Source organism: Heterocephalus glaber, unplaced genomic scaffold (assembly GCF_053883595.1).
Source record: "Heterocephalus glaber isolate CG9 unplaced genomic scaffold, H.glaber_assembly_v1.0 deba00001479, whole genome shotgun sequence".
NCBI classification, from domain to species: Eukaryota; Metazoa; Chordata; class Mammalia; order Rodentia; family Bathyergidae; genus Heterocephalus; species Heterocephalus glaber.
The window spans coordinates 7,579,840-7,599,824 of record NW_028258316.1 but is presented as its reverse complement, the minus strand read 5'-3'; the positions used below and the strand labels follow the sequence as shown (position 1 = coordinate 7,599,824).

The 19,985-nt window shown below is 58.0% G+C and overlaps 3 protein-coding genes and 1 long non-coding RNA gene across 12 annotated transcripts in view; 1 reads left to right on the top strand and 3 right to left on the bottom strand.

Annotated features, from left to right (window-relative positions):
• Positions 1-84: 84 nt before the first annotated feature.
• Positions 85-2,571, top strand: LOC147826071 (uncharacterized). Its single transcript, XR_015439838.1, has 2 exons — positions 85-296; positions 2,091-2,571. It is a non-coding gene; the product is annotated as an uncharacterized LOC147826071 (long non-coding RNA).
• Pip5kl1 (phosphatidylinositol-4-phosphate 5-kinase like 1) lies at positions 2,543-11,912 on the bottom strand. 9 transcript variants are annotated; one of them, XM_087183142.1, is made up of 11 exons: positions 10,232-11,912; positions 9,199-9,402; positions 7,978-8,028; positions 7,618-7,772; positions 7,292-7,416; positions 6,977-7,011; positions 6,548-6,888; positions 5,781-5,893; positions 5,024-5,264; positions 3,170-3,921; positions 2,543-2,748 (listed from the first exon to the last, which is right to left on the bottom strand). In XM_087183142.1, the coding sequence occupies exons 1-10, from the start codon at positions 10,367-10,369 to the stop codon at positions 3,654-3,656; spliced, it is 1,671 nt and encodes a 556-aa protein (XP_087039268.1). In that variant the 5' UTR covers positions 10,370-11,912; the 3' UTR covers positions 2,543-2,748; positions 3,170-3,653. The 9 variants fall into 9 exon arrangements, with proteins under 9 accessions (XP_087039268.1, XP_087039269.1, XP_087039271.1 ...); XM_087183143.1 differs by having other exon boundaries at positions 5,024-5,177; XM_087183145.1 differs by having other exon boundaries at positions 5,024-5,148.
• A 152-nt stretch (positions 11,913-12,064) lies between these two features.
• Positions 12,065-17,043, bottom strand: Dpm2 (dolichyl-phosphate mannosyltransferase subunit 2, regulatory). The gene is made up of 5 exons (XM_004849283.4): positions 17,001-17,043; positions 14,279-14,442; positions 13,892-13,981; positions 13,261-13,363; positions 12,065-12,616 (listed from the first exon to the last, which is right to left on the bottom strand). Exons 1-5 carry the CDS (start codon positions 17,041-17,043, stop codon positions 12,558-12,560), a joined length of 459 nt encoding a protein of 152 aa, XP_004849340.2. The 3' UTR covers positions 12,065-12,557.
• The window catches only part of Eeig1 (estrogen-induced osteoclastogenesis regulator 1), a 34,870-nt gene continuing 31,315 nt past the window's right edge, over positions 16,431-19,985 (bottom strand). The window contains exon 11 of the mRNA XM_004849282.3: positions 16,431-18,906. Within this exon, the coding sequence (XP_004849339.2) occupies positions 18,861-18,906 (46 nt within the window). The 3' untranslated portion in view covers positions 16,431-18,860. The remainder of the gene's footprint in view (positions 18,907-19,985) is intronic.

Sequence of the window (19,985 nt, the reverse complement as noted above, 5' to 3'; positions counted from 1 at the left end):
GCGCGACCCCGGACGGACGTGCGCGCGCCGGCGACAATGCCTCGGGGCTGGGGGCGGGACCTCGGCATCGGGGGCGGAGTCTGAGCCGAGCATCTTCGCTATTTCTTTCTCTCGCGTTTCTGCCGGGTTTCTGCCCGTTTCCTGCCCCGGGACCGGATGGCAGAGCTAGAGGATGTCGGAGCCACCGTGCAGTGGCTGCCACGCCACTCCGATTTCAGTGTCTCCATTTCTGAACTGTCAGACTTGGTGACACACTCCTGTAATTCCAGCACTTAGGAGGCTGAGGCAGGAAGACTGTAAGTTCAAGGGTAGCCTAAACTACATAGTGAGATCTGGTCTCAAAAAATAAAAAGCAAACGAAAGAGAAAATCAAAAGAATCTATTTCTGAAATGGGGGCAGGACCTGGGCTTTGGTCGGGGTTCACGCGGGTAGAGTTGCCGAGTTTAGCAGGTGAAATAGAACACGCCCAATTAAATTGGAATTTCAGATAAACAATGAAGAAACGAGTTGTTTTTAATAGAATTGTTTTATTTTCTTTTTTGGTACTGACGGTTGAAGCCAGGGCTCCACATGTACCAGGCAAGAGTTCTACCTGAGCTTCATCCACAACCTTTCTTATTTAATTTTTTTCTTTATTTATTTAATTTTGCGACAGCGTCTCGCTAAGTTGCCCAGGCTGGCCTTGAATTTGTGACCCTCCAGCCTCAGCATCCAGAGCAGCTGGAATTGAGGCGTGTCCCAACTTGCCCAGCTGGTTGTTTTATTTTGATTATGTTCACGTAACCTTCGTCTGAGACTCCGTTTCTCTCCTCTGTAAAGCGAGATGTGCAGGAGTCACTCGCAGCAGAGTCAGGCTTGAACACGGGCAGCTTCTCTCAGAGCCCAGGCTCTGACACCTCCCTGGCCTCCGAGTCCAGGTCAGCTCAGGGTGACCCTGGCAGAGGCTGAAATGTGAGCTTTGGGAAAATGTCTTGCTTGCAAATATCTTCAGGGACCAGGGTGTCTGGCCCCAGCTCAGGAACCTTCAAGCCTGCCCTGCCCTGGGGACCCTGGACCTGGTGTCCTCCATCCCTGTGCCTTCCCAGATCCTCTTCCTTCGGCAGGGACAGCAGGCAAAGGGGCCCCGCCCTTTCCAGGCCTCCTTTCAATGCAAGTGCTTCTTGACCCACAAAAGGGGTCTGCAGTGGGACAGCCCTTCTGGGTTCCCCTAGGTCCTTTTCCTTCACATTTCTCTCCACATAGCAAGATCCTCTCTCAAAAAGCACCCCCCCCAAAAAAGCCGGCATGATGTCACACTTGGGAGGCCGAGGCAGGAGGATCACCTCAAGTTCAAGGCCAACCTGAAGTACATAGCAAGTCCCTGGGTGTTTTGGTCTGGGTCTCTCTCCCTCTGTCCTGGCCACCCTCTGTCCCCAGGTCACGTGCAGCTTATTCCTATCCCAGGGCCTTTGCGTTCACTGTATCCTCTACCTCTCCGGCTCTATCACGTGACTTTCTCGTCATTCCGCTCAAGCACCACCTCCTCAGAAAAGTCCTTGCCAAATACCCTACCTGACACTGCACCCTCACTCCTCTTGTCTTAGCTGGTTTATTTTACTCATTTTTCCAGTACTGGGGATTGAACCCAGGGCCTTCACACTGAGCTGCATCCCTAGCCCATTTTTATTCTTGCATTTAGAGACAGGGTCTCTGTATGTTGCTAAGTTCCCCGGGCTGGGCTCAAACTTCGCATCCTCCTGCCTCAGCCTCCCAGAGTGCTGGGTTACAGGCACACCTCGCTATCACCTGGTTTATTTTCTTCACAGTATTTGTTACTGCCTGAAATCACCCTGGGTATTGGGGATGTCCTTGCTATGCCCACCAGCAGACCAGGCCTGTTCTTGGGGCCCCCACTAGGGGCTGGTTAACGAGTTAGGAGAGCCAGGAGCCCGGGCCCCTGAGGTCTTGGACCAGACCCCTCCCTCTCTCTGGCCTCAGGCCCTGCCACGGTTCATGGCGCCCCAGTTCCTGCCACCCCTAAATGTCCTGCTCCATCCCCTCCCCAGCCACAACCAGAGCCTGACAACCCCTATGTTTCAATTCCCTGCAGAGTAAGAACAAGAAATTCCTGTGGTTCTGGCCAGCTCAGAGGGGTTGAGTAATCGCCTGAGGTCGCCCAGACAGTCAGTCAGCAGTGACATCGCTGTTCTGTCGCTGTTCCGGGAACCCTGCCGCAGCCCTGTGGCCGGCAGTGCCCCCTTCCTCCGGCTCCTGACAGCCACCTGAGGGTGGCAAGGGGCCCAGCCCTGCCATGCTGGGCCCGCTACCCGAGACGGTTTGTTTCTCTAAATGGCCTCTCTCAGCCCAAGCCTTGCTGTGTCGGGGCCTGGGCCCCTCCAAGCGGATGGAAGAGTGTGAGGCTGCGTCCCCAGCCCTGTGGCCTTGCTTGCCCTCAAAGTTTGGTTGCACCAGGTCCCTGTTATCACCCAGCCTCTGAGCTCAGGGAAGGCATCTTGCTCTGTCCCGGGTTCCCATCACCCAGTAGAGAGTCTGTCACATGACCAGTGCTCAATAAATATTTAATGAGTTAATGAGGTCTGTTTTCATGCTTTCCATTGCACACACAAGACCGCTGAGGCACAGAGAGGTTCAGCACCTTGCCCTGGTCACACAGCCAGGCCCTAGAGCAGCTCTGAAGCAGAGGCCTCCTTGGGCACGCATGGTTGGATTGGACTTTGGACCAGGGTCTGAGACCAGGTTGGCATTTCCTGGAGGAGGGAGAAGTTCTGGTGAGGGGAAATGGGGACTCCCAGGGGTCTCTGCAGCTGAGACCCTGGATCTCACCACTGACCCTGCCTCCATTTCTTTTGTTTGTTTGGAGACAGGGTCTCACTGTGTAGTTCAGGCTGGCCTTGAACTTGCAGTGATCCTCCTGCCTCAGCCTCCTGAGCTCTGGGATTATATGCCCAGCTTCCTGCCCCATTTCACAGATGGGAAAAGTGGCTGTCAGAGGACAGAGTTCACTGGAGAGCCTTAGAGGACCCTTCAGAGCCTCCCAGGGCTCCCGGATGCCCTCCTACCACCCACCCTCTCACGCCCACACCCCAGGGTGGGGGACACATCCCAGAGGGAGATGGCAGGGCCCCACGTGTGCCAGGACGCCTGGGGTCTCAAGGCCTTGCCACTTACCCGTGCATAAGCCCCTTAAAGTCTCTGGGCCTCAGTTTCCCCATCTGGATGACTGAAGCCTTCTGCCTTCCCCTGCCCCAGAGCGTGAGGCTAGGGCTGCAGGAGCCTGCAGCGGCTAAGTCCACGAACTCCTGGGGCCACAAGGCAAGGTGGAGCCTGGCCCAGCACTAGTGCTGAATGATGGTGCTCAGTCTCTTCACCCCCTGAGCCTCCATTTCATGGTCTGTAAAATGACAATAATAGCATTTTGAAGATTAAGTGAGCTATCGCGGGGCGTAGTCCTCGGCACCGGCACGACCCGGGGTACAGCTCCAGCACCGAACCGGGCTGCGAGATCATAGCATTGGTTAGGGGGCGCTGCCCTCTCGTGGCCTTTGGAGGAACAGCAGGCGAGTTGCCCGGGTGCCGCGGGCACGCGAGCTCCTGGCGAGCGCCCTTTCAAGGAGCGCCCTTTCTCCGGATGGGAAGACAGGCCAGGCGCCGCTCACTCGGTGTGCGCCTCGACCCACTGGCAGAGACGCTGGGCGTAGCGGGCCGGGCTGACGGTGGAGAAGGTCCGGCCTGGGTAACGCAGCGTTTTCCACAAATGCTCCAGCCGCTTGCGAAGCCCGTAGACCGTGGCGAGGTCCACCAGGCCCAGGAAGTAGCGGTGCTCGGGCCCGTCCAGGACGTGCAGCGCGTTGGGGCCGTCGGGCAGCAGCCGGCGGTTCTGGGTGCCGGGCTCCTCTGGGATCTGTGGCCCCTGCACAGACCTGGGAGGGGCCATAGCAAAGTGAGTCCTCCGCCTGCTGCAGGGAGCCCCAGCTATCCCCGCCCCTACCCAGGTGACCCCGGGGGCAGAGGAAATGGTGGCCGATGTCTAGGCTGCACTGTCCCCAACACAGGCAACGGCCCTAGGGGCCAGCAGGCACCAGACACCATGCATTTTGAAAACACTGTGAAGGAAAGAAAGCTGACCAGCTCGTCGATTCTCATGCTGATTAAATGAAATGAGCAGATTTTGAATGTATTAAGTAACTTATTAAAATTAATTTCATCTATTTTTTTTAAAGCTTGGTTTTTATTTCTTGTTTTTGGAGAGAGTCTTGGTATGTAGCTCAACCCGGCTTCAATGTGCCATCCTCCTGCCTCAGCCTCCAGAGTACTGGGATTACAGGTGTGCACCACCACACTTGGCTCGGTTTTACTTTTAAGAATGAGGCTACTAGGGCTGGGGATTTAGCTCAGTGGTTTCGCCACCTGCTGCTCAAGTGCAAGGACTTGAGTTCGATCCTGGTACCAAAAAAAAAAAAAGGCTACTAGATAGGCCAGGAGGCTGAGGCAGGAGAGTCATTGTGAGCTCAAGTCCAACCTGGGCTCCATAGTGAGCTCAAGGCCACGCTGGACTATGTTAGGGAGCCCCTGCCTCAAAACAAAACAAACCATAAAATAAAATGGCACCAAGCCCATGGTCTTAGTGAGGCACACGGTCAGCAGGCACTGAGTGACAAATACTCCACAAAATGAGGACAGAATGGTGGCACCAGTGCTGATGATCTCAGGGCTGCAGATGGCACCACTGGGATGGGGGGGGGTTCTTTCTACGGCAGAACTCAGACTCCCGGTCTTTCCTGGCTCACGGACCTCTGGGATCCACACTTTCTGCTGAGAAGTGGGCAGATTCTCCACTTCAGCTTGACCCGGCCAGTTCTGTGCTCTGCTGTGGTCCACCTGTCCCAGTGCCTCTCGCCGCTTTTTTCCAGCCCTCTACCCTCCACACACACATACCGCACTTCCTGGCCTTTGTATGTTGCTGCCCCTCGCTATCCATCGGTCCCACACCTGCAGTTGCCACGATCTGGGCGAGGGGCTCACCTGGCTATGCGGAAGATGACGCTGCTGCCCGGGCCCCACTCGTCATCATGGAGATGCTGGAAGGCCATCAGGAGGCTGTAGTCCAGCACACGGAGCTCCCGCAGGAAGGCAGTGTCCAGTTCCATCTGACGGAGGAGCCAGGTCCGTTGTGGCCCTGTCGAGCACCAGCGCCTGGCCTGAGCCTCACCCTGTGGCAGCCGTGGTCTCCAATGCTCCTGCCCCGGGAGGGCAGGTGTCACCACTGCCCCCGGTGCACAAGGAAGGAAACTCATCTATACTTTGCCTTGCTCACCCAGCCTGCAAGTTCTGGAGGCAGGATTTGAATCTTGCTCTACTGACTCCAGAATCTAGGGTTTTGTTTGTGTGTGTATGTGTGTTTGTTTTTGAGACAGGGTCTTGCTATGTAGTTCAGGCTGGCCTTGAACTTACTATATGGCCCAGGGTGGCCTCAAACTCATGGTTATCTGATCCTCCTGCCTCAGCCTCCCTAGTACTGGGATTACAGGTGTCCACCATCACATCTAGCCTTGTTTTTTTGTTTCTGTTTTTTTGAGACAGGGCTTCACTATGTAGTCCAGGCTGGCCTCAAACTCAGTGATCCTTCTGCTTCAACCTCCTGAGTGCTGGGATTACATGCATGTACCACCACACCCTGTTCACAATCTAGGTTCTTAAGGACTCAGGCGTAGAGGCATGCTGGGCCCTCATCTGAACTTCATCCTGAATGGAGGAAGGTACAACCACACACATGGCTCACCCAGGTTCATGGTCTTGCCCTGAAAATTGAGGTCCTTCAGCACCAGGACAAGGGGGCTGCCCTCAGGGGCCGGCTCCACCCAGCGGCTCACCTGGCAGCCCTTGATGTCGTACCTAGGGGGTGAGGCGGACAGGTTCAGCTTTACAGACAAGGCACACGGAACTCTCACAAGGCAATCATCAGTGACCAGGTGCACCAAGCTCATTAAACACAGCACCCGGAAACCTCAGCACAGCCAGGGTCTGTTAGTGTCCCCATGCCAGAGACGGGGAGACATCGGCACCAAGCACATAGCACACATGGCAGGCAGGGAGCAGCACAGAGGTGCACGACTGGGCCTTTGGAAGCCCAGCCCAGTGCAGCCCTTAGAGCTACTCGTGCCTGCTACAAGGCTCTTCATCATTCCCAAGAGTGTCCCAAACACAGGGATCTCAGATGGGGGGCGGCTAATGGGCATGGGGAGGATCACATTGGGAGCCTGGCGGCACAGTTGGCACTGTGTGCAGAGAGGCTGAGTTCAGGGGTGGGGGTTGTGTGTATTTATTTACTTATTTTGCACTAATTGGTACTGAACTCAGGACCTTTACACTGAGCTACATCCCCAGCCTTTTTCTTGGGGCGGGGATCAGGGTCTCGCTAAGTTACTAAACTGCCCAGACGGGGCTTGATCTTTCGATCCTCCTGCCTCAGCCTCCCAGAGTGCTGGGATCACAGGCATGCGCCACCACACCCAACCGAGAGGCTGAATTTGAAATCCTGATCCGCACTGCACTGGCCGAGTGGCCTGGGTCCTCCCCGGGTCTTCAGCTGCACAATGAGGATGAGAGCAAAGCGTAGCCTCCAGGAGTAAAGGAGACCAGGAGAGCAAACGCCCCGACAGCACCCAGGCACACGAGCTGTGGCTCAGGGCTGAGATGCGGGAGGTGGGCGCCACCGCCTTCGGCGCCCCCGGAGCCTGGCAATGTCTCTTCCCTTCCCCGGAGCTCTGTGTGGCGCCTGCCCAGTGAGTGTCCGGTGAGGTCGGGGCCTGTGCCTGCTCCTGGCCCACTCGCCTCTCGGAGATGCGGCCGGCGGGGTAGAAGACGCTCTGCATGATGATGAAGTATTTCTGGGGACGAGGGTGGTGAGTGAGGGAAGCGGGATCTTCCCCTCCGGCCCCGATCTCCGTCCAGCCACCTGCCCTCGGCCTCACCCACCTTCTTTCCCTGGGCCACCCTCAGACTGTGCACTCCTGGAAGGAAGGGGAGAGGATGTCAGGCGAGGGCCTCGAGCTCCACAAGCGGAGTCCTGCGGGCCCTAGCCCGAGCTCCAGGCCAAGCCTCCCGAGCCCGCCCCTCCAGGACCCGCCCCTGGACCCCTCTCCCAACTGGGGTCCAAGTGCCCACCTCCACAGACCCAGTGTTGCCCCGCCCCCAGGACCATCCAATCCCAAGTCTGCCTCTCAGCCCCGCCCTCCAGAGCCCCGCCCCTCCCCATACCGGTCCTCTGGGCCCCGCCCCCAGCCCGCTTACCCAGCAACCGTGCGAGCAGCGAGTGCGGGTGCCGCTGCAGGTGCTGCACGTAGCGGGGCAGGTGGGCGAGCAGCACCCGCACCTCCCGGCGCCGCTGGGTCTTGAGAAAGAAGCGCTGGTCATGGCTGCGGGGTGGCGGGAAGAGGTCACTGTCCAGGCCTGGCTGCAGCGGCTCCCACTGGGCCCTCTGGCCCTGACCTGGGCACCAGTATCTCTCCCGGGTCCCAGCTGCGACACGGCCCTCGCCCTCTCTCCAGCCGCCCTGACCATGGTCTCCCCAAGGGGATCTCCCCTTGCCCAGAGCCCCATCCCTGCAGCAAGCTCACGACAGGAAGAAGCTGGCCTTGCTCTTGGAGGTGCTGAGGAACTGCAGATAGGGGCCACCAGGGCCCAGCGCGGCTTGATAGTCCTCCTCCGCCAGGCCCAGGGAGCGCCGCAGCCGGGCAAAGGCAGGGCCAGCCAGGGTGCCCAGCTCGAAGCCCTGTGGGGGAGAAAGAGCAGCCCCAAGAGTGTCCATGTGGGCCCAGGGGACAGCTGGTCCTGGTGCAGGAGTCAGGATGACCAGGCCTTCCTGCAAGGCCCCTGGGGACAAGACATAACCCGCACTGCCCCGTGGAGAAACTGAAGACAAGAAAGAGCAAAGAACACTACTGGGCCCTCCCACCCAAGAGTCTCAGGCCTCCTACCTCATGAACCTGGGTCAGGACCTCAGAAAAATCTTCCTGAGTGGGCAGCCCCTGCGGGGAAGGGGAGGGTCTCAGGCCAAATTGAGACTTCTACTCCTCAGCCTGGAGTCCCGCACTTGGCCTTGAGCCCATCCCCAGTGGGATTCCTTAGGCACACAGAGCCCTGTGGAGTCCCTGAATTGTGCAGATGGGCTGCTGACGCCCCCAGGCTGGAGGGAGGAAGAGGACAGTGACACGACTTTGGCCACAGCTGGGCCCCCAGCACCAGGCTCTGAGTTTGAGCCTACACATGCCCTCAGTCATGGAGGCCAAGGGAAGCCAGACTCTGTCCTGGCACAAGGGGATGACACGGAATCTGGGTGACCTGGGAGGAGCAGCTGGGAGGGACAGGTCAGAAAAGGCTTCCTGGGGGAGGTGGCCTCTGAGCTGAGATCTGACAGGAAGCGTAGAGGAGGAACAGGGTGCTTAGGGGAAGAGAAATAGTATGTACGGGTGGCTGGTGACCAGCAAGGCAAGAGGCCCGAGTGTCTGCAGCCAGCAAAGCAAGGGTCGGAAGGTGGGAAGGGCTGGACAGTTGGTGCTACCTCCAAGCCATGCTGAGTACAGGGGAGCCCGGGAGCTTTTCAGCAGGTGATGAGGTCAGGTTGTGGTCTAGAAGCCTCAGGAGCCTCCACTCTCCCTGGACCTGCAGGTCCCTGTGCTGGGCCTTGGCCTGTGGGCTGTGATCCGACTGCAGGCAGTGCACACACACTAATGACACATGCTCACTAGGGCCTGCCGCCCGGTTGCTGAGCTTGCAGTTGGGTGGCCCTTTCTGCTGAACCAGCGTGGCCCCAGCCCAGGCTCCAGGGAGGACTAGCTGGGCGGGGAGGGTGGGGGTGGGGGCCCTTTTCACCCATGCACTCTAGTAGGACTGGGAGGGCCTCAGAAACCGAGGGGGGGGGTGTAATCCCCTCCACCCATTATACAGATGGGGACACTGAGGCTAGAGAGGGCAAGGCACCCCTAGGGTCACACAGCAGCAGCCACATAGGTGGATTCTCATGCTCACAATACCCTGAGCTCCCCAACTTCCATCTCAGAATGTCCCACCCTCCTTTCACCAAGCCCCTGCCTTCCTCCTTTTGGGGAGCCTTCTCTGATCCCGATGCAGCAGCATGAGCAAGGCTGAGCACCAGCCTGAGTGTTGAGGGTGGGCACGTAGGGTGGCCAGCCATTCACCGTGGGTGGGTGGTCTATGGAGACCTGGGTGGCAGCCCACAGCCCCGCCTGCATCATACTCGTCCACCCGTGGAGCTCATGCCTCGGGCCGATCTCAAACAGCCCCAGGCGAGTCTGCTTGTCCCATAGGCGCCGAAGGAGGCCCCGGCGACTGGAGCTTGAGACGGGTGCTCTTTGTCCAGCCTCTGGGGAGGGGGCCAGGGCCTGGTGGGAAGAGGCACAGAAAGGAAAGAGGGGCATCGCAGAGGGGAAAGACCCAGGTTCAAATCCCACCTGCACTACTTGTGAGCCTTCCCCTCATCTCTCTCTGCCTCAGTTTCCTCAGCTGTAAAATGGGGGTAATGTTGTTCCCACCTCAGGTGTTGTGAGGGGCCACACAGACCTGCACATTGCATCGGGCAGCATGACGGTTATTATTATTGTCAACAGGAGGCACAGCGTGTGCATTCTGCAATCAAACGTGGCTGAGATTGACCCTGTCACCAGCTGTGACCTCAGGCAAATTGGTGCCTCTTTTCCTCAGCTGCAGCGAGAAACTAAGGTAACTCCTTCCAGGCGGTATTGGCTGGGTTACAGTTGAGTTTGAGCTCCTGGCCCGGAAGCTGTGCACAGGAAGCCCTGCTTGCAGCAACCGTGATTGCCCGCGATTCATTTAGATCTATTCCACTGCCTCTGCTGACTTCCTCCAGGCCGAGGGGCACCAGAGACTGAGATCACACAGCTGAGCCATTACTCGTGGGCACCCACCACGTGTCCAGCACTGGCTGAGAGCTCCTAACGGCCCTGTAAAGGAGGAGCTTTTAATACCATCCCCATTTTCCCGATGAGGAAACCGAGGAAGTCCTCCCGGGATACCCGCCAGATCACCCCCGCTCCAAACCTGCGCCCTGTATGGGGCGTGTCCCCGTCCTCGCCCATGGCAGGGCCCCTCCCAGGCTGGGATGGGGGCGTGTCTGTGCCCCTGGCGGAGGGGAGGCTTGGCCCTTCCCCACCAACGGTTCCCTCTCCTGATCTCTCTTAGGTCCGCACCTACCTCGTGGGGCCCGGGACTCGGTGCGGCCATCGCCCCCGCTGCAGCTTCCCGGGCTTTGGCCGCGTCCCCGGTCGCCCAGCTGCAGGAACCAGGCCCCGCCCCTGCCTCGCAACCGACCAATGGCGCGGCCCGGGTCATGACTGCGCCCAATCCGAGCGGGGGGAGCTGGCGATTGCCTGCGGGTCCCGCCCCCGCGGCTGCAGCATCCAGGAGTCCCCCGGTCCAGGTGTGGGGGGGGGGCCGCCGGGCGTGGGCTCGGGTCCCGGGGAGGGAGGACCCCTTATTTCCTCTGTGGGGTGGGGGACCTGGGCCTCTGGGGTTACCCTACATTCCGGGGCGCCCACCCCCCACCCCCGCCATGAAATTCCCACTTCTGTCTTTCGGGTAAAGAAACTAAGATCTGGGGGAGTAGTGACCACCTCCAGGTCACACAGGAAGTCAGGGCCCCCATTCATTCCACACAAGCTCTTGAAACACCCACTTTGGCCCAGGAGCCAGCCTAGGGCCGGAAATTTGTTGGAGAGCGGGTGGGAGGGACACAGCTGCTACAGAGATCTTTTAAAAGCCTAAATCAGATGATGTCACTGCCATGCTTAAAGCCTCCTGTGGCTTCCCATGGCAATGGAACAAAATTCAAACTCCCCACTGTGGCCCTGCCCTCTCCACGCCCCTTCCCAGCCACGCTCCAACCCTGCAGCCCTACCCCCCGCAGGCTCGTGTACCCAGCTACTCCCCAGCCCCAAACCCTGGCCTGGAGGCTTCTGCTCTTGCTGTTTCCTCTCTTGAAGTCCTTTTCCCCCAGACTGAACTTGCCTTGTTGTTCTTGTCACCTTGCAGGACTCTTTTAAGTTCCACATCCCACTCTTGAACACATTCTCTTTATTTTCTTCATCGTCCTTCACACTGTCCGAGATTTTGGGGGTCTTTTTTTGGAGAAATGGTCTCCCTGTGTATTCCAGGCTGGCTGTCAACTGTGTACCCCACACTGGTCTCTAACTCACTGCAACCCTGCCTCAGCCTCCTGAGAGCTAGGATTGCAGGCGTGTGCCACCATACTGGATGTCAGAGAGTTCTTATTCATTTATTGGTAGGTAAATCACTCTGCTAGAATAAGAGTGCCACCAGAGTGGGCAAGATGCAGGCCTCATGTCCTGGCTCAGTGCCTGGCACAAACTGGTGCTCTATTAATGAATACGGGACCAACGTGAGTAGGGGGTGCAAAGGGTCTCAGTGAGGTCCAGGAAGCGAAAGCCCAGTGTGGCTGGAGTGATTACAAAGTCACTGAGCATACAGGGCCTTGCAGGCCACACCGGGAGTGCCAGGTGAGATCATCCTGAAAGGGCCTGAGAGGGAATTGCCTGCTCCTCAAGTAGATGTCTGGTGCCTCAGCCTGCTGGGAGGCACTTGTCTCCCAGGAGAGGGGACCACTGGTGACCAGAGTCTCCTGCTACAGCAGGGAGGTAGGACCCAGAGCCCAGCAGGCAGCCCAGGAGGCCAAGGGGGAGCAGCTGGAGAATGAGAAAGCACACAAGGCTTAAGGGCCAGGGCTTTCCCTAGGTAGCCAGGAGAGCCACTGCAAGGGGGCACAGTGGGCACTGAGTGAGCCAGGGCCAGTTGTCAACCTCAACCCAATGGAAGCCGCCCTGGTGTGATTCAGTGGTAGCCCTTACTGCTCGCAGCCACACTAGGTGGGGCCGCTGGGTGCAAGAGATGGATGATAGGCTTGGGCGCTGAGGGGAGTGGTTCACCCTGGGCGAGCTGACATGGCATGCACCAAGTAGGCCCTCCTGACCCCTGCAGCCCAGCTCCCCAGGCAAGGACAACACAAAGACAAATGTTGGATCAACATTTATTGCCAATGTCTCCCAAGCACCCCAGCACTGGGCCTGGGAGTTGGGCCTCCAAGAAGAGTGGTCAGCTGGGCGCCCAGTGTGGCTACACAACTGTGCCCCAGTGGATCTGGGCTCTCCGTGCTTCCCCAGGCTTTCCAGGTCCAGGGGTCTGGACTGTGTCACACTCAGAAAAGCTGCCACTGTGGAGGGCAAGGTCATGTGCCATCAGGACCAGCTAAACCCAACATCAGCATGTGACAGGAGGGAAACTGAGGGAAGAGGGTGCACCCCAAAGAACAAAGTAACAGGGAATCCACCAGGTCCTCTCGCTGCTGGCTGGGGGAGGAAGGGGCACGGGTCCGTCAGGGGTGAGTCCCAAGCAGTTCCATCTTCTGAGGGCTGCAGAGGCCACTGAGCCCAGACTGTCCTCAGGCTCTGACCTTTGGTCCCTGGTGGGGATGGAGAGGAGCCACAGCCTCACTGCTGGTGGGCCTTCACTGAGCCTTCTTGGTTAACCCCCGGTTCTTCAGCATCATGTAGGTAATGAACAGTCCTAGGATACACATACCAGAGGCCAGGTAGGGTCTGTGCTCTGGTCTGCTGGGAGGCCAGAGAAGGGCACAATGACCCACAGGCAGGGCCATGTACCTACCTAGAAGCCTGCAAGCCAGCTGGTCATTTCCCGAGTCATTCATCAAGCTAGACATCTGGTCACATTCATTCAACAATCCCCAAGTGAAGACCCGCCATAGGCCACATGCTGCACTTACTCATATTCCATGGGGAACGAGAGCCACCTGTGTCCCTCAACTCAGGCACTGCCCCCCTTACCCACCCCCACCCATCATCCAGGCATCCCCTGAGCACCAACTCAATGTTGCAGCCTATGCTGGTGCTGAGGATGCAGTCACGAAGACACAGCCCTCATCCCTAGGAATCCACAAGACATGAAGAGGCGCAGGAACTAAGTTGGGGTGACAAGAAGGTGTGAGGTGACTGAGGTGTGAGCAGTGATGATTGGCTGGGGGCAGGAAAAAGGGACACCTGCCATTAGGGTCCCAAGAGCCTAAGGCTTTAGGGAGACCAGAGAGGTTACGCATGATGAACAGGGAAACCCTAGGGTGAGCTAGGTCAACGGGTCTCAAGCAGATGCCCAGCAAGTGCCCGGGTGTGGAATGGGAGAGGTCGGTGACCTACCCATGAAAAGCAGCAGCAGCAGGCCCGCAGCCAAGGGGATGGCGATGGCGTAGGCTCGGGGCAGGAAGTACTTGTGGATGATATGCTCGCTGTCGATGAACGGCTGGCATAGAGGACAGAGCTCTGGTGAGCACTGTGCTCTCTGCCCAACCCCAAGGCCAAACATCGAACTCCCTCTGTCTAAGGCACCGGCCCCATCAGAGCACTAGGTAAATACTTTTCTTTCTCTCTCTCTCTCTTTTTTTTTTTTTTTTGTGGTACTGGGGATCGAACTCAGGACCTTGGGTTTGTGAGGCAGGCGCGGTGCCACTGAGCTAAATCTCCGGCTTTCTCTTTGAGACAAGGTCTCGCTATGTAGTTCGCTATGTGAGTTCTTGAATTCACTAGGTAGCCCAGGCTGGCCTCGAACTTGCGGTGATCCCCCTACCTCAGCCTCCCAAGTGCTGGGACTACAAGTGTGCGCCACCACACCTGGCTTTGCTTTTCTTTAAAATGTAGAGATTTCATAAGATAAAGCAGGTGAAGAACCCAGCACACTGCGCCACACGGTGGCTGGTTACTGGGTGTCAGGGGTCGGCTTCAAAATCCAGAGCTGGAGGGAAGGCGAGGCGAAGGAGGGGGAGACACATACCAAGAGAATCACCCAGACGGTGTAGTAGGTGAAGATGATCAGGCTAAGGGCCACGAGGCTGAGTCCCACCACCTGGTCTGTCCCCGTGGCCTAGAGAAAAGGGAGGGCTCAGTTGACAAAGTGACCACATTTAGAGCATCAAAGGAAGGGGCGTCGCAGCCAGGTTACGTCCTAAATTTCCCATTCATTCAAGAGCTGCGCAACGGGCTGACTCGGCACCAATCTGGAGGCTGGGAGAGTGCCGAGCCTCGGCGTTTTCACCCGTAATATGGGCCAGCAGGAGAGCAATCTCAGCTCGGAATACCCAGGCCCCAGCTCCCGAGCACGCCCTCCCCGATCCCCACCGCAGAAATCCCTAACCCCAGAGGCGTTCCACGCCCGCCTCACCATTTCCGCCGCGCTCCCGCTCCGCCACGGAGCAGCAAGCCACACCCGGTTCCGGATCCGGGCCTCTCTGACTCTAGGCCGCGAGGCACCTCGGGAGTCGTAGTGCGCAGGCCGGCCCAGGACCACGTTATCCGAGACTTGCAGGCGCCGCTTCCCTTTGTATGCTGGGAAGTGTAGTTTCTCAAGGGCACCATCAGGTCCTTGCCAGAACTCTCCCTAGGAACTGGAACTCAGCTGGAACCCAGACTTGCCTGGCCTTCTTGGCCACAGTCCTTCCCACCCCCACCCTCCCGCCCCCAGTGCGTCTTTAAACATCTCATAGTTCCAAGACCAGAGCAAAGTTTGGAATCAGAAGTCCCGATTTTCAAACGGGACAAGTGAGGCTCAGAGATCAGAGGTATAGGGACACTGGAACCTGGGTGTCCTATTTCCGGTCCCGAGGCCCCAGTTTGTCTGTTGGGTGTTTACCGAAACTGTTCACTGCCTGGCTTGATGTGAGGGGAAAGGCTGGCCCAGGTCTGTAGGAAGGGGATAGATTTCGATTGACAGAGAGGGGCCTCCCTTTGACCAGCGCCAGGCTTTCCTGGAGACTCTTGGGGGTGTCCCCTCCCTCCCTTCATTGTCTTGCCTCCTGGGTGTTGCAGGTTTCCCACTGGCCCGATGGCCAGGTCCCTCCCCAGTCGTCCAGGCCTTTTCCCCTCAGAACAAGCAGAGGCTGGGCTGGGTCGTCTTTGATGCCTGGTAGTGTCCTACAGCAAGTGGGGCTGGCTGTTTCTCACCTTGTGAGCGCTCATAGATGCGACTCTCCCCCCAAGAACCTGCTTTCCAGCTGGAGGAGGGGATTCCCTGTTCTGTGCCCCACTATCACAAGATGCTGCGTTGAGACATTTTAGTGATTGATTGCCATATTGTCCATTGAACCCAGGGCCTTTGCACTGAATGAGAACCCCAGCCTTTTAAAATTTTGAGACAGGGTCTTGCTAAGTTGCCCCAGCTGGGCTAGAATCTGATCCTCTTGCCTCAGCCTCCCAGAGTGCTAGGATCAAGTTGCCTGCTACAGTGGATTCTAATTAGTTGACTCTGGTGGCCGAGCCCACCTGAGACTGCTAAGGGCAGGATGTGTGGTCACTGCTGTAACCACAGCACCCAGAACAGGGTTTACACAAGTTCTGAATCAATCAGCTTTAAGATATGTACTTTCTTAGATCCTGCAGTGCTAGAGTCCAGCATTTTGGGAGACTCCAGGCCTCTGTGAGGGTTACAGGGAGGCCTTGGGCCTGGACTCTACTCGGGGGTTGGGGAGAGATGCGGTCTGAGCGTGGTGTGGCTGGCTAATCCGGCTGCATTAGTCTCCTCAGGTCCTCCAAGCCCGTTGCTGATGACAGTGGCTGCCCTCCCAAAGCTGGCAAGTCCAACCCTTAAGGCCTATAGCTCGATTCTCCCTCCACATCCCAACTCATTTTCCTTCTCCAGGGTGGCCTAGAGGAAGATACTGGTAATCAGGCCCTGGGATTAAAGGGGCTATGGGAGGCAGCCCTGAGAAGGGGGGATGCTGTTTTGGGGCAGACTCGGTGGCCTTATTTGGAGTCTGGTCCTAACCACTAATCCTTCCTGCCACCCATCTCTAAGCTCACTAAAGGCCTCAGTTGACTATCCTTCCCGAGTTAGGCTTGGGCCTAAGCTCCTCTGTGACTTGGGAGAGGCAGGAACGGGGTGAAGGGACTAGGCTGAGCCCAGAGCTAAGTCCTGCCAGGAGCGTCAGGGAGCCAGGGAAGCAGCTGGGCACCCCTGTCGGTCAGGCTGCACACCCCACCCTCACGTGACCCCAAGGCTCACTTGCAGCTGAAGCCACTGGCAGTTACCTGGCCTCAGGTTAAAGCTGCCACTTACTAGGTGAGACTGGCAAGGAACTGTCCTTCTGGGCCTCAGTTTCCCTCCCAGGAATCTGGGGTAATAAAAGTAATGATGGCTGTGACCACGCTCAGGGCTTGGAGAATCCTGGCTACCTATGTCTTGCCCACTCTGGAATGCCACCCTGTACATCTGCCTTCCTGTGATGGCTTTGTAGCTCCCCCCCCCAGGACCCCCGTGATGACTTTGATCCCAAAGCCAATGTGGTAAAGTGATGACATAAAAAACAAAACAGCAAAAAAACCCAAAAACTGCAACATTTAATTTCTCCCCAAACCAAGACACGGACACTAGGCTGATTTCCCCTTACAATGTTATTTCCTAGGAGAGAAGCTGGGACAGATACAAATACAGCCCATGGGATGGGGTGCAGTGGTGGCAACATTCTATTAGAAAGGAGGAGATTAAAAGAAAAACGACCCCCCTCCATCACCTCCCTACAGACAGGCAAATGGACATTCGCCATCCTGGTAGATCATGCCACGTGATCAGTTACGGGGTGACCAGGAAAAACAAATCTAAAAAAATTGTAGACCTTTATTTTAAATCTAGTAAAAACGTTAAAACTGTCTTTCAAGACTCCAAACCGGCATTGCATAGACCAATTCCATTCCAAAAATATCTCTAATATATCCTTTCTCTATGTAGAATTTGAAGTCCAGGTGTAGGGGCACCTGGTAGAAATTCACTGAGCTTAAAGGGATCTGTAGGCTGAAAAAAAGGGCTCCCACATGGGGACAAGGCCACCGCTCCAGGTCCCTGGTTCCAGCCAGCATTCATTTGGTTATGGTCTGATTCTCATCCTGGTTACCCTGGCCTGGGGCCTGGTGTGGAAGGATGTGGCAGGCGGTCATTTTCGGGGGACCATCAAGCTCAGACTTCCGTGGGTGGGCTGGGGCTCCCCCTAGCAATGCCTAAAGCCCCAGAACTTTAATTTAGGCCCCAATTAGACTCTAACCGCACCTCCCACTGGGTAGGGTGAGGCCAGAGAGCCACAGGACGGAAGGTCAGTGCCCCCATCTTCTGGAGGTCACCTCATCTGGAGAGGGAATGGCCAGCTTCCTTTTAAAGTGCCAGGATTCTGCCGGGCAGGAAGGGATGCTGCGAGCTGGCTAGAGGTCCTGCAGCCAGAGCCCATGCTCTGTCCTGTCTCGCAGGCACCTTCCAACATTCACTTGCTGAGTTACCAGGTGATTAAAATGACGACAGAAACAAAAGCCCTACAAATACTTTGGTCCCAGCATCAGGGAGTTCTGCAACCCAGAAGCCCACTGTTGCCAGCCGGGGCAGTGCAGGGTCGGGGAGGAACCCTCCTGGCCGGTGAGGGCACTCGCACCAGCTTCCTGGCCCACCTGGGTCCGCAGCACTGCTGGGGCGCAGCTGGCAGAAAGGGTGAGAACACAGGCATCTCCTCCTCACCCAGGAGGAGGAAAGACTGAACTGTGAACTCAAAAAAAGAACAAAAAAAGGAGGAAGGCAACAAGAAAAAAACCTACAGACCTAAGTAAACACCAGCCCGCTGGGTTTATACAAAATGGGGGCAACTTAAAGGGATCGGGGAGTTTGAGCCTGGCTGCAGCCAGACCCTCCTTCAAGCAAATTCTGAGGACCTGGGCCAAAGTGCTGAGACCGGAGGCTTGGGGGAGCCAGACTGCTCCCTGCTGGGAAAGCGCTCCTGGGGAGCCCCTCCCTGCCTGGGCAGGAAGCCAGCTTCAGGCCAGTCCAGCCACAGCCGCCAGCCTCCCCAGCCTTGGTCTCAGCAGGGCCACAGTCCTGAGGGTGCAGCAAGGCGCTCTGCTCGCCCAGCCCCGCTGGGCCGTCCTTCCTGTGGAGGACCAGCTGCTCAGGAGCCAGCCCTGGGCAGGGACACTGTGACACCAGCCGCTTCCCTGGCAGGTTGGGCGTGAGCTGGGCGAGGCAGGGGCAGAGGCAGCCTGAATTCTGGGTGGGCTGCAGACCCTGGGCCCATCCCCGCACAGCGGGCAGTGCCCAGGAGGCGTCAGGGAGGGGTCACGGGGCCCAGTGGGGCTGTGCTGGGGACAACATGTGCAAAGTGCAGGCTGCCAGGGTGGCAGGAGGACATTCGTTGGGGGAAGCAGAGGAGGCTCAGTCTGGAGTGAGTTGGGGCTGAGGTTTGGCCCCCAGGAGGAGGCTGCCTGTGGGTCCCCGAGGATACAGGAAGGGACGGCGGAAACACTAAGAAGAAGGTCACAGGTGGCAGAGCTCTGAGGGTGGTCTGGCTCCGCAAGGGCCAGGGGCGATGGAGCACGGCCCTGTCGGTGCCTGGCCGAAGCTAGCACTCCTGGGGTGTACAGGTGACAGGAGGAGGAGCCCCACAGCCGAAGGGGTCCCGCACACCGAGGAGCTGCTGCATGTCTTGGGGGGCAGGGGCATCCCAGGCCTGTGTCTCCGTCCTGCCCTCAGCGTGGGCCTCCCCGCGCGGCCCACAGTGGTTCAGAAGAATGTTTATTCACAGTGGTGGGGGCCCTGGCAGCCAGGAGGATCCTGGGAGGTTGGGGACCATGGAATGATGCTCGGGAACAGGTGGCCAGAGTGCGCAGAGCAGGCATAGATGAGACGCAGCACGGACGCGAGGGAGGCGATTCCTCACGGAAGGGCACAGGTCTGGTGCCCCAGAGGGCAGGCCCCTCTCCAGCCTGACACCCACTCTTCAATGGCTTTCGATCACGACAGGCTCGTAGACCCCCGAGGAGACCCTGCGGGGGGAGACAGTCAGGTCATGGTCTCCTCGACCCTCCGGTCACTTGGTGCCTGGCCAGGCCCCTAAGAGTACCGCGCAGGCAGCCTGTTTTGTCTGGAAGCTAAAACTGAGGCTCAGAGACGTTAAGTCACTTGACTGGAGTGACAGGGATGTTTAGGTGAGTCTGTGGGGTCCACAGAGCTGGCACAGGCAGTGTCCAGGTCCTGCAGGGAACCTGCCGCTCACACACCCAGGTGTGCCACCGCCACCCTCATGGTAACCCTGGCAGAGGAGGACTATCCTGCCCCCATTTCCTAGATGAAGAATCCGAGGCCCAGCAGGACTGTGAGGCTCCCAAGTTGGGGGGGGGGGCCAAGGGGCCCACTCAGTTCCTCCCCTGCTGAGGCCAGGCCCACCCACGAAGGCACGGATGGGTGCTGAGCCTCTGCCCTCCTCTGAAGCGGCAGGGAGCACTAGGGCTCAGCATGCCATCCTACCACGGTCTTGGTGCCGGCCAGACGGGGCTCCTGCCCCACTCATTTTCATTCCGAGGGGACTAGCCAGGACTTTTACTTCCCAGGAAGCCCAGACTGCCCAGCCAGGGCAGGGCAGCCGGTCGGCTGCGAGACGACAGGTGTAGTTTCACGCCTGGGCCAGCAGAGGTCAGCCGAGCAACACGGGAGGGCAGGTTTGGGAGCAAGGCTGGCCAGCCAAGTACCACCAGCTGGGGACAGAGGTTTCGTCGCCCTTTCCCCAGCACCACAGGGAAAGCCTTCGGCTAGCCCACAGGCAGGGAGCTCCTCCAGTCGCCCACTTGGTGAAACATGTGGTGAGCCAGGCATGCAGTGTGTGCTGCACCGTAAAGGAGAGCCTGGAAGGAGACTCTGCGGATCGCTGGCCGCTCCTCCACGAGGGTCACGCGGCACACACCTGTGCTGTTCACAGCTGTGTCCCTGGCACCTAGCTCTGGTATGCAGCAGGTGATCAATAAATCCTTGTTCAGTTCACAAGGGAGTCATCCCCAACACAGGTTTAGAGGTTTGGGGACCCAGGAGGGAGAAGGAAAGCAGGGCCCACAGGAAACATGCACTAAGC